Raw genomic sequence first — 13,351 nt, 5'->3', positions numbered from 1 at the left:
TATTCATTTAAATTAATTAATTTATCTTAAAAAGCAACTCTAAATTTTGATTTTTAAATATTTATATTACTAAAAATAAGCTTAATTTTTTTTGTTCATATATACATATTTTAGAAATTTTTTTAAATGTTGGATTAACGTCTGGATTGAGAAGAATAGCTTTGGTTCATGGGAAAAAAACATTATATTTGTGTTTTGTCAATGTTGAAGTGGAAATGAGCGTAGAAATTCATAGGCTTCTAGATAAGATGGGCAGACAGTAATATAAATTGCAACCATGTTCAAACTAGAGAAATAGACGGGCAGATCACATCTCAAGCCCCACATTTTAATCAATAATTTGCTTTCAGATCATCATTACCTTTTTTTTTTTTTGATAAGTATGTATTTACATATTGTGGCAGCTCCAAATGAATTTAGTTTTAACAAGTAAAGGCATTTTAATGAAATGTTTAATGTTTCAGTTCTTCAAAATGTAACCATCACTATTGTCAATAGTGTTTTATATGAATATTATTTCCGACTCGAATAGAATTATACTCAAATGATAAAGTAAATGAAAACACACGTGTTTATAAAATAAATGAGATAATGGATATGCTTTATAATAGTTTTTTAAAAAGAAAAAAACTGTTCTCTCTACTCTCTCATCTAAAAATGAAATTAGGTTTAAATGATAAAAATCCTTGTAGAATAGATAAAAATTATTTGAGTTCTTATTCAAAACTGTACTTAATCGAGATCTTAATTGAAAATTAAGAATCAATTACACCCTCGAAATTAGGTTTTCAGTCTAATCCTGTTGAAAAAATGACTTCAGAAAAATCCTAAAAATTTCTAAAAATATAAAAAATATTGGGAGAGACTCTGGAAATCTAAACTCCCTCCTAAAATACAGATTTTCCTTTAGAAATGTTTTAGGAAAGTTATCCCAACAAATGGCCTCCTCACAAACCGGGGATTAAGTCAATGAACCAGGGGATTGCCCCTTTTGTAAGAGATTCCCAGAAACAGTTGAACATATTCTCCGAGAGAGCCTGGTTACAAACTGCTGGTGGGCAACCATAAAAAACGGATCCTCACTAGGATTGAATTGGAATAGCAACTGGCTAGATTGGGATCTCAATGCAAATAGTTGGCTGTCTAAACCAAAAATCCCATGGCCAACCGTCTTCGCGTTCTCCTTATGGGAGATTCGGCTGTTGCGAAATGTTATCCTCTTCAATAATAATCCAAGGTCGGATCTTCTCTTATCCACTATGGGAATCCTGTTAGTTGGCAGAAACCGAAGTTGGACATTGTTAAAATCAACATTGATGGCTCCGCTTCGGATAATCCTGGGCATGCTGGAGCTGGTACTGTTATCAGAGATCATAAAGGAGTTTGGCTCGTTGGATCCTTTAGATGCATTCCAAGAGCCACGAGTGCCAAAGTGGAGCTATGGACACTTCTTGATGGACTCAACCATGCTCTGAATATGCTGAAAGTGAAAGTGGAAATAGATTCTTTTGCGGTCATTAGTCTAGTTATGAACCTCTGTGTTACAAACTCTAATTGATGATTGCAAGACTCTCCTTTGGAAATTGACACATATATAGAGAAGCAAATCGTGGAGTGGATGCAATAGCATGTAAGGGAAGCAATTTTCATTTGCTGTCTTCATCGAATTTTATTTCGAATGTACTATGTATTGGAATAAAGTTGCATATGAAGTAGCTTGTCTGATGCCAATGACCCTACCGAACTATGAATTAAGTTAATAAGTTCCTTTAGAAAAAAGAAAAAAGAAAAAGAAAGCTTGTGAAACGTTATGAAGTTATAAAGCACTACTTTTGGAATTGAGTTGAGATCATGTGGCGGTAAAGGAGAGATGATTGAGCTCACCAACGACTTTCCGTTAATTCAGGTTCAGAATTTTATATAAAAAAAAATTGGATTTGCTTTGGTTGCCATAATTCACGCCATAGCCTACAAGAAAAGAAGATGGAAAAAAAGCTGATGGCGGAAATGGGTGGACCCACGCGGTGCACACGGGACCGCCCACCCCTATCTCGTCCTGGTTTTCCTGTTTAATGGGCGCACGCTGCCCCAATATTCCTAATTCCTATGTTATGCTGTCATTATCTTTCCTTTCCCATCAAAATTACCTTACTATTTTAACATAATAACATTTTTTTTTGCACTTTAACTTTAAAAAGGAAAATTTTAAATTTTATTTAATTTTTTTCTTTTTTAATTTTAAAATTTATTCTTTTTATCAAATCTTGAATAGAAAAATTAACTTATGTTAACATTTTTAATGTGACATATAAGTTGATTGTCATATAGGCAACACGTCGGTATTTAATTAATTTTTAAAATTATATATATTTTATAATTTTTAATTTTAAAATAGTTTTTATAAATTTTAAATTTTAAAAATTAGTTAAATGTTGATACGGCATTCACATATATGTAATGTTAATAAAGTAAAAAAAAAGATGTTAGTTTTTCTATTTATTTTGAGATGATTTGAAAAAAATATAAATTTAAAGATTAAAAAGGACTAAAATTAAATGAAAGGTGAAAATAAATTTTTGTGGCAAAAATTGATTATGACCAAAGCTAAGTTCACACTGCGATTCCAACCTCTAATAATTATTGATGCAATCAAAATGGAGTTTAAAAACGTTTCTTATTCTCTTTCAATGCGAAATTGACGAGTCTGAAATGTTCCCACTTTCACCAAATCTTCTCTTTTGTAATTCACCCACCATACATGTCCCACTACTCTCATAATTCTAAATTTCATTAGCTCTATTTTTGCTTTTAGTGCATCTACTCTTTTAGCTTTTGCAATTTCATCTCTATGTTCCTAATCTCTCTATTTGTTTGATTTTAGAAAAAGGATTTCAGTATTCAATCAGAATTAAACTAATTGAGTTATTTTATTTTGTGGGAGTGATAAGCCGGACATCCCAAAATCTGCAGGCAGGCATTATTGTTTGGATGAGTCATGATTATTCTTCAAAACCGGTCGCATTGTTATTGTATTCATTGTTGACACCGCAAATCCTACTGTTGTCCATTCCGCTTTCAAGCATTACAAGACTATTTCCAGCCACTTCAACATTTGGCTCCTGTTTTTATATTTAATTGGAGGTCAAAAACACATAAAAAGACAACCGGACAGCTAGTATTTCATCCAATCTTCACAACATGTCTGCCTGCGTGCACTTTCCAGAATCCTTTAAAGCATAGAGGCAGACAAAAACCTCCATAACAGATAAACGGAGTTTCATGTCATCGTTTATATACGTACATAATACCATACTGATGAATTAATAATAATAAAAATTCATTATGAGAAGAAGTAAAAAACAATTAATTACATTGATATTAAAATTATTAATATAAATAAATCCGTATATTGACTTGATGATGGAATTGTGTTAGTTATATTAGCAGATTTTTTTACCCGAATATCTTACTCGATGTATGACATATATTGTGAACAAAATTTGATGTTGCTTTTCACTGAAGCGAATAAAATTAGTTAGGGTTAATTGGTCGTAAGTAAAAAAAAAGTAATTAATTATTAGAGATTAATTTGGGTGAATGAATGTATCCTCTGACTCCTCGTGATTATCAATTTTCCTTATCCTCGTGGAATGTCCCATTTTATCCACCAAAAGAGAAATAAAGTTTTAGATTAAAAAAAGAAGAAGAAATAATTTAGTTTTCCCAACAAAAAAAGAAAAAAAGGTTTTCCTATTTTAATTCAAGTATTTCCCCTTTTTCAAATAATTTTCTTTTGATATTATTTTTTGTCCTTGCATGAAATTAAAATAAGATTTCTTTCTTTATTAGACGCAGTTTACAACTCATATGTTCCGCGTCAGCACGTGGAGTCCACCAGTTGAGGCGAGGATCATCTGCAGCCGATCCCATGGGAAAACATATTCCAACAGAGGGTGTAGCCGTGTAGCAATCTTTGGAAATAATTTATTTCCTTTTCTATCTCTATGCAATAATTTCCATTAATATCTTTACTTCTATTTTTTGCCGGCAATAAATTTCATCTTATTTTTCGAGCTTTAAATCTTACCAACATTTTATTTTAATTAAAAAAACATAGTTACTATAAAATAAAACAAAAATGTAACATGAAAAAAATATAAAAAATCGATACAAGAAACTGAGCATTAAACTAATTTTAATTTAATTTTTGAATTTTATAGATTTTTAGTTAAATAATTAATTAATTATCCGATAGCTATACACTTGAAAAAGAAATGGAGCGATATGAAGTGTGTACAACATGGGAAGTTAAAATCAACAATTTTGACTTTGACAGGCTCCAAAATAACTCACTTGCACCGAAGCGAAACCCTTACACCGCGTACACAGCGCTCTACCGTTGAAGTCGGGTTATAAATTCAATACCCAAAATAGCCTCCATAAATACTCAAAATTTCGTCTCCTCTCACCTTAATAAAAAAGAACAAAGAAAAACCGGGTTTTCCGCAGTACCTTGCCAAGCCATGTCCGAACATCTCCACAACTTACTTTCCAAACTATAATGTAGTGACCAACTTTTCTTTCCCTGCAAAAGGAAATATTCAAATATCCCTTAATTTATTTATTAAGTTAAACCTTTGCAAATTCCTTGTTTTGTTTTCTTCTCTTTGGTTTCAGTGTTTATTTTTTGAAAGAAAGAACGACCTCAGTTTTGTTTTTGGGAGAAAAGAAGATGATGGTGGCTTGATATTGATGTTTTAGACTGAGTCGTTTCTTGGTTTTTAGCCCTTTGTTTGCTTTGTTCAAACTGGTACGCCTTTGAATATTTACTTCATCTTATTATCGCTTCTTTTTTAATAATATATATTATACTCTGTCCATATGTAAGCAATCACAGAGTTCAATCCTTAAATACAGAGACTTTGATCACTACTTGATCTAACTCTTTTCCCTTTTTTTTTTTTTCTCTTCAATCTTTATGTTTGGAGGAAAAGAAAAAGGTTATATCTTCCACTAAGAAATATATAGAATTTTGAGAAAGTTTTAAGATTTTTAGGCTTTATGCTGTTCTTTTAAGGTGTTTTTCTGCATTACAGGTTCTGGGAAAAGAGTTTTTGGTTAGGAGAAAGACCAAACAATGGCAAGTGAATCGCGCCGTACTAGAAGAACGCCCACAATTCACCATATAACGAACTCGGCTGGCGATCTCGATAGTGAAATTGGAGGCGAAGATTTCTCTAGATACACAGTTCATCTTCCCCCCACACCTGATAACCAGCCAATGCCGATGGAAATTGCTATGCAAGTGGTAGGAAGCGGGGAACAGTACGTTTCGAGTTCCATGTTTACTGGGGGTTACAATCGCGTTACTCGTGCTCACTCCATGAAGATCGTTGACTCCGATCCGGCAACGGTGGTTGCAGAAGGGTCGTTTTGTGAACTACCTGGATGCGGTGCCAAGATGATGACTAATAGACAAGGCATAGATGTGTTCCCATGCGAATGTGGTTTCAGGATTTGTAATGAATGTTATAGAGATGCTCTGGCAACTGGTGATGGGTTTTGTCCCGGATGTAGAGAGCATTATAGGGGGTTGGATGTGTCTGAGATGGCTTCGGCTAGCCGAACACGGTCGTCTAAATCCGACAGGAGTTTTCCAGTGGCGGAATCAACTGAGCTCTTAATGAGGAATCATAGTAATGAGTTTGATTATACTCAATATTTGTACGAAACGAATAAGAGTTACGGATATGGGAATGCGGTGTGGCCGATGGATGGTGCGAATGGGAGCAGGCATGACATCGGTGGTGACCCCAAGTTTTTTCATGACAAGCAGTGGAAGCCTCTAACACAGAAATCGAGCATACGTGCTGCACTACTTAGTCCATATCGGTATGATTCTTCAATTCTTTACTGTGATAACAAGATTTCATAACTACTCCCAGCTTTGGTTATAATTGCTTAGTGGTCAGCTTTAAGCTACAACTGGTTTCATAACACGTGAAGTAACTTGGAGATTGGATTGTTTTTTACAGCTTTGTTTAATAACTGTGACATGATAACAATTTTCTATTCGTTTCTCTGTTCATATGCTTGCAGGCTCCTAATCCTTATTCGAATTGTGGTTCTTGGATTATTTTTAGAGTGGAGAATCAGCCACCCAAATGAAGAGGCAATCTGGTTGTGGCTTATGTCTGTGGTTTGCGAGATATGGTTTGCCTTTTCTTGGCTGCTTGACCAGCTTCCTAAGCTTTGTCCGGTTAATCGGGATGTTGATCTCAATGCTTTACAAGAGAAATTTGAAAACCCTAGTCCGAATAATCCTTCAGGAAGATCTGATCTACCAGGCATAGATGTCTTTGTTTCTACTGCCGATCCCGAGAAAGAACCACCTCTTGTCACCGCAAATACCATTCTTTCCATTCTGGCAGCCGAGTACCCTGTTGAGAAGCTCGCTTGTTATGTTTCTGATGATGGTGGTGCACTACTAACCTTTGAGGCCATGGCGGAAGCTGCCAGTTTTGCCAGGATTTGGGTTCCTTTCTGCAGGAAACATGAAATTCAGCCTAGAAACCCTGAATCCTATTTCAATCTAAAGAGAGATCCTTACAAGAATAAGGTGCGACGGGATTTTGTACGAGACCGCAGGCGGGTAAAACGTGAGTATGATGAATTTAAGGTCAGGATAAATGGTCTTTCTGATTCAATTCGACGACGTTCTGATGCCTTCAATACAAGGGAGGAGGTAAAGATTTTGAAGCGATGGAGAGAGGACAATAGTGATGAACCAATGGAAACTTTGAAGATACCAAAAGCTACTTGGATGGCTGATAGCACCCACTGGCCCGGCACTTGGACAGTTCCTGCTCCGGAGCATTCTAGGGGCGATCATGCCAGTATCATACAGGTAAGAATTCAAGAATAGCTTCTCTTCAGTTGGCATGCATATGCCAGAGCATTCTAGGGGTGATCATGCCATTATCAACTGCTCATTATTATTTCCTTTTTATCATTTTTAATATAATCTTAGGTTGCATTTGTGTTCCCACTGCTTGGGGTGTTCTTTGACCTCATTTGTTGCTATATTACAAAAGCTGTTGTTAAATAAGTTTGTTAATCATTTGTAATGATGGTATGATTATGTGAACTAAGATCCTGAACTTTATTAATTGTAGGTGATGTTGGACCCTCCTAGTGCTGTGCCTCAAAATGGTACCGAAGGCGATGGAAATTCTATGGATCTGAGTGAGGTTGACATTCGTCTTCCTATGCTGGTTTATGTTACTCGTGAAAAGCGACCTGGTTATGATCACAACAAGAAGGCAGGGGCCATGAATGCACTTGTTCGAGCTTCTGCCATCATGTCCAATGGCCCCTTCATACTTAATCTTGATTGTGACCACTACGTTTATAATTCCCTAGCATTGAGAGAAGGAATATGCTTTATGATGGACCGAGATGGGGAGTGTATTTGTTATGTCCAATTTCCTCAGAGGTTTGAAGGAATTGATCCATCTGACCGCTATGCCAATCACAACACGGTCTTCTTTGATGTTAACATGAGAGCTCTTGATGGACTTCAGGGTCCTGTCTATGTTGGAACAGGATGCCTCTTTCGCCGGACTGCCCTTTATGGTTTTGAGCCACCTCGGTTACGAGATAACCCTGATTGCTGTAGCTGCTGCTTTCCCCGTACTAAGAAGCCTGCAACTGTTGCTTCTGCTCCTGATGTTGACCCTGAAGATGTTCAGCTAAGGGAAGATGATGAAATGAATATTGCTCTTATTCCTAAGAAGTTTGGAAACTCGACTTTACTTGTTGAGTCTGTCCGGGTGGCAGCAATTCAAGGCCAGCCCCTTGCAGATCATCCTTCTATCAAATACGGACGAGCGCCAGGTGCTCTCACAATGCCTCGGGAGCCTCTTGATGCATCCACAATTGCAGAGGCAATCAATGTCATCTCATGCTGGTATGAAGATAAGACTGAATGGGGGCAAAGTGTAGGATGGATCTATGGATCAGTAACTGAAGATGTTGTCACAGGGTATAGGATGCATAATCGTGGGTGGAGATCTGTTTATTGCGTGACCAAAAGAGATGCTTTCCGTGGCACTGCTCCAATAAATCTCACTGATAGACTTCATCAGGTTCTACGCTGGGCCACTGGCTCGGTCGAGATATTCTTCTCACGCAACAATGCCCTACTAGGCAGCCCGAGGCTTAAGTTTCTACAGAGGATTGCTTATCTTAATGTTGGGATATACCCTTTCACTTCCATATTCCTCATAGTTTACTGCTTCCTTCCCGCACTGTCCCTCTTTTCGGATCAATTCATAGTTCAGACACTCAACGTAACATTCCTCGTCTACCTCTTGGCCATCACCCTGACCCTTTGTGCTCTTGCGGTGCTAGAAATCAAGTGGTCCGGCATTGAACTGGAAGAGTGGTGGAGAAATGAACAGTTCTGGTTGATTGGAGGCACCAGTGCTCATCTTGCTGCAGTGCTCCAGGGGCTATTAAAGGTGATTGCCGGTATCGAAATATCATTCACCCTGACATCAAAATCCGCTGGTGATGATGTGGATGATGATTTTGCTGATCTCTACATCTTCAAATGGACATCTCTCATGATACCCCCACTCACCATCATATTTGTTAATTTGATTGCCATTGCGTACGGAGTCCTGCGTACGGTATACAGTGATGTACCTGAATGGAGCCATCTTCTAGGAGGTGTGTTCTTCAGCTTCTGGGTATTGGCTCATCTGTACCCCTTTGCAAAGGGTCTAATGGGAAGACGAGGGAAAACACCTACGATCGTATATGTATGGTCAGGTCTGATTGCAATCTCTATTTCTCTACTGTGGGTGGCCATCAATCCCCCATCACAGAATTCTGATATTGGAGGGTCATTCCAGTTCCCTTGATTCAGATGACTTCCCATTGTATTGTTTTACGCAGGGGAAGGTTGCACATTTGTATACCCATTCTTTGAAAGTTACATATATATATATATATATATATGCGATTGGTTGATTATTCTGAAATTAGATTCAATTAAATTCCTTCCATCCTTGTGCTTTTAGTTGAAGCAGTTTTAACTTCGTTTGCATATCCAGGTGGGTTGGTTTGGAAGCAATGAAAACCCATATGCCGCCCCATTATTAATTTACTTTTTGGTCACAAACGGATGGCGGTTTTTTACGACTGTCTTGGGTCAGATTTAATAAATTCCTTGGTAATTAATGCCCTTGCAAACAAAGTCCAACTTTTCGTTTGCCTCAAAGACAGACTCATCTTAATTGAGGTAGTGTTAAGCTAATGAAGAATATATCCACTCTTACGACTGAAGTCATTGAAAGTCGTTCAAAGAATTTTGACGAGGTTTGTGCAACTAGCAAAAATATATCCGCTCTTAACCTTTTCCAACTTTACTATTCCGTATCCAAGTGATTTTCGGCGGTCTAGGAGTACGTGATACTTACGTTGGAGAAGTCTTAAGTATAAAAGCCTTAATAAACAGGTTCTATGGTGTAGTGGTTAGCACTCTGGACTTTGAATCCAGCGACCTGGGTTCGACTCCCGGTAGGACCTTTTTTACTTGGAATTTTTTGAAACCAAAAAGTGGCAGTTAATAATACAATTTTCTACCTTCCAACAATCCCATGCTAACGGTATATTTTCAGATTTTGCTAACAAAGAGGAAGTTATTACTTATCTAAATATTTTATGTTCAATTGTTTATAAATACTATCAAAAATAATATTTTAAATTGAATTAATAATTAATATTTATTTGGATGTATTTCAAAATTTATAAAATTTTGGAAAATTATCTTTATTAAAATAATCTATTATACATACAATAAAATTAAAATATCATACATTATTGAGGAATAAAAAGAAATTTGGTACAAATATAACAGACGTATAGAGTAATTAGTGTATATAGGTTAAATTTAGTGTTGATGGTTTGTATAAATGTAAACCATTTTATTCAAAAGATAAAAATATTTTACTTGAGAAGTGGCGTAAGTTGTAAATTTCCAAATGTCCAGTTATTTATCTGCCCTACTACTGCATATAAGACAAATTTCTTTTACATATTCCTTCAATTATCTGAGACTTAATATCACTCAAATTACTCAAATTATTGTATCTTACTAATATATTTGTTACGGTATCCATTATCTTTGGTCCAAATCCGAATGGGTTTGGTTGAGTTCACATGATGATGTGTGATCGCAGGATGTGGGATCGTGCATAAGACCGTATAAAGACGTGTTAGATTTAAGATAAGATATGTATTTACATGTATTGAATCTACCCAATATGTCATGTTAGTGAACAATATTCGTATAATATAAATAGGTGAAAAGATAAGTTTACCTCGTAAATTGCACAAGACAATTTTCATTGAGAGAAATGGTAAGTGCCAAAATCAATCATTCAAAGAAGTAAATTATTACACATGAACTAAATAGTAAGTGCAAAAATCAATTATTCCACCCTACAGATATCTATCCTATTATTATAATTATAAGATTGAAAAGAAATAAAACCGAAGGTCCAGATTAACAGATAACGTTTTTAATTAACCAACACAAATCTAACACTACATTTCGGTGCGTTCTTTGGAAGCAGCCCGTTGCTTTTTCTTCCGTCGTGCTTTTGCGATCTTGGCTTGCTTCTTATGGCTCCCGCTAAATCTTAACCTTCCGGTTTCATTGAACCTTGCCTTTTCGATCGGATCGATTACACAATCAGGAAGTTTGACGGGGTACCGCCATACGTCGTAACAGCATGAGTAGTACATGTAATGTTGTCTGAACTTACGCATAGCGGATCGCCGTTTCGGCGTTAAGACGGCGAAGTTTCGAGTCTCGAGCCAGGCATCTTTTTCTTTACAGGTAGTGAAATCGGGGTATTCCTGGATGGGATCCATAGGGCAACCCTCGAGGACCAGCTCTTTAAAGTCGGCAGTGAAAGGGGCATAGTCGTAGTTAACTTTAATTTTGCCACCATTAGTGGCCCAGCTGGAGGCATCCCAAATGGTAGCATATATAGACATCGGCTTTGTTGGGTAATCACCGCCCATTTCGTCACTGCGTACCACTTCCCGAATTGGAACTTCATCGACGTAAAAACTGAAGATTAAAAAAAAAAAAAAACATTTTCTTGTTAGTTGCTTTAATTTATGCGTGAACCAAGGCAAAACATATAAAAAACCGTGTAGGAAAGGCATTAAAAACGGGGAAATTAATTAAGGACAAAACGGAGAAAAAAAAGGCGTTTAAGACAACGCACATGATGTTCTTGGCCGTCCACAAAATACTGTATCTATGGAATTCCTTTGATGGATCGAACCAAAGTCTGTAACGTTCTTCTCGGCCTCGGCTTGTGCTGCCATTCCCATACAGATTAGTCTGAAATCTCCATGGCTTACCTTCTACGTTCCCTAAAAACTCGATGTCTAATTCATCATGGTTTTTCTCAAATACGTCACCGTTTGATGCCTGCATCATTCACCATTAATTAAGGGAATGAAATCAGATTAAAAGATTAAAAACCAAGAAACTTACATAGAGGGCAACCACAACTCCAGCAGTATAATCAGATGGCAACTTGATTTTGGCACTGAAAAATCCATGTTCATACATACTTGACGAAATAAAACCAGACCCTGAATTTCAATCAAATACCCAAACGGAATTTAAAAAGAAAAAAGGGGGTTTGCATGGGTATTAAATTAAATGAAATTACCTGAAGAAACATCAAGGAGGAGGCGAACGCTGCGGCCATCGGGGGAGCGAACGAGGTTGAAATCACCGAAGAGAGGGTTGTATCCATCATCAAAAGCAATGGTGGTGAGGTTGAAACCTGCACCACTACTGAAGCGCAACAACCAAGAGGAGGATGAGATTAACAAGTAGAAGAAAAATATGAAGGACAGGGGAGTTGACGACATCTCTTTACTTATTGCGGGATCTTTTTATTTGTTATTTATTCTTTTAGGGTTCTTCCTGTATTATTTCTTTCCATTTTATTTTTATTTTTTACACAATAAAAGAAGGGCTGGGAGTTGCTTCTGGATTCTGAACGGTCTAATTGGCTGTTAATCCTACGAATGCCCTTGGTTTCGTTATGTAAGAAAAAATATCTCATCCATGCAAAATTTTAAATTAATATGATAATAAACACCCTTTTGATCATATATTTTTAAAAAAATATATTTATCTATTTATATTATTATTTAAGAGTTAGATGGGTTGGTATCACTCAAATTTTTTATAAAATAATAAATATTATTTTAAGTTTTAAATAAAATATAAAAAAACATATACAACTGATAAGATTTGAACTATTAACATTTCAATTGAGTTACACTTGATTTAATTTTTATATTGAAATTTTAAAATTTGTTACATATATTTTTCACCTACATCGTATATATGCAATAGTAAAATATATTTAACCTTATATTCTATTGGGGTGACAAGAATTTTGTAAGAAAAAGCAGTAGAGTTAAATTCGTTTGGTTAAATAAATTTAATTATTAATCATGTACTTTGCGTATAGTTGTAGATTTGATTCATATTCTTCAATTAGATCATTCTAAATCTCTATACTTTTTGAATTTTGCAATTTTAGTGTTGACATGAATGGCATTCGTCAATCCATTAATTGAATTTTTAGTGAGTAATATTTGGAAATAATGAAGTAACATGACATTAAAAATATGACAATATGTTTGGTGCCAAGGGCAGAGCAAAGGGGGGCAGGTAAGGGCCTAGACCCCTTTAAAATGGAAATTTTCACCTTTAGTCATTTTATAATTTTAAAAAATTTAAATTAGTATATGATAAAATTACACTTTGCCCCCCAAGAATGAGAAAATTTTAATTTAATCATTTAAAAATTATAAAGATACAGGTTATTAAAATGGTGAAATTTTATTTTTGCTATCATAAAAATATACAACTTTATTCTAATCCCCCCTCAAAAAATTTTTTGGCTCCGCCCTTGTTTGGTGCATCAAATTTTGGAAACAATAGAACTTAACTTAATAAATTTATCAATTATTGTTTGGTGATGGCTAAAATTTTAAAATTGAGAAAGTATAGAAACTAAAATGGACAAAATAAAAATATAAAGGATTAAATCCACAAATTTTATAAAACATAGAGGAAGTAATAGAATTTAACCTAAAAAAGGGTAATGTTTCCAAATTCTAACTCCTATTCCATATCGTTTAATATTTTATAATATTAATTTTTGTTATTAATGAATTGAAAAGTAATGTAATTATAAAATATTTTAAAACATTTAACTAATTCAAATTGAGTTATATT

General features: G+C 35.4%; 2 protein-coding genes and 1 non-coding gene across 5 annotated transcripts; 2 read left to right on the top strand and 1 right to left on the bottom strand.

The window, feature by feature from the left end:
* The first annotated feature begins 4,495 nt into the window (after positions 1 to 4,495).
* LOC105764976 (cellulose synthase-like protein D3) lies at positions 4,496 to 9,085 on the top strand. 3 transcript variants are annotated; one of them, XM_012583826.2, is made up of 4 exons: positions 4,496 to 4,810; positions 5,097 to 5,892; positions 6,100 to 6,907; positions 7,176 to 9,085. In XM_012583826.2, exons 2-4 carry the CDS (start codon positions 5,138 to 5,140, stop codon positions 8,925 to 8,927), a joined length of 3,315 nt encoding a protein of 1,104 aa, XP_012439280.1. In that variant the 5' UTR covers positions 4,496 to 4,810; positions 5,097 to 5,137; the 3' UTR covers positions 8,928 to 9,085. The 3 variants fall into 3 exon arrangements, with proteins under 3 accessions (XP_012439280.1, XP_052481413.1, XP_052481412.1); XM_052625453.1 differs by lacking the exon at positions 4,496 to 4,810 and adding an exon at positions 4,983 to 5,000; XM_052625452.1 differs by lacking the exon at positions 4,496 to 4,810 and having other exon boundaries at positions 5,007 to 5,892.
* A 437-nt stretch (positions 9,086 to 9,522) lies between these two features.
* TRNAQ-UUG (transfer RNA glutamine (anticodon UUG)) lies at positions 9,523 to 9,594 on the top strand. The gene has a single exon. It is a non-coding gene; the product is annotated as a tRNA-Gln (tRNA).
* Positions 9,595 to 10,428: 834 nt separating this feature from the next.
* Positions 10,429 to 12,085, bottom strand: LOC105764975 (probable xyloglucan endotransglucosylase/hydrolase protein 30). The gene is made up of 4 exons (XM_012583825.2): positions 11,763 to 12,085; positions 11,582 to 11,682; positions 11,307 to 11,515; positions 10,429 to 11,146 (listed from the first exon to the last, which is right to left on the bottom strand). Exons 1-4 carry the CDS (start codon positions 11,965 to 11,967, stop codon positions 10,615 to 10,617), a joined length of 1,047 nt encoding a protein of 348 aa, XP_012439279.1. The 5' UTR covers positions 11,968 to 12,085; the 3' UTR covers positions 10,429 to 10,614.
* Positions 12,086 to 13,351: the final 1,266 nt, after the last annotated feature.

This window comes from Gossypium raimondii, chromosome 12, assembly GCF_025698545.1.
Source record: "Gossypium raimondii isolate GPD5lz chromosome 12, ASM2569854v1, whole genome shotgun sequence".
Lineage (NCBI taxonomy): Eukaryota > Viridiplantae > Streptophyta > Magnoliopsida > Malvales > Malvaceae > Gossypium > Gossypium raimondii.
This window is presented reverse-complemented; position numbering and strand designations above follow the sequence as displayed.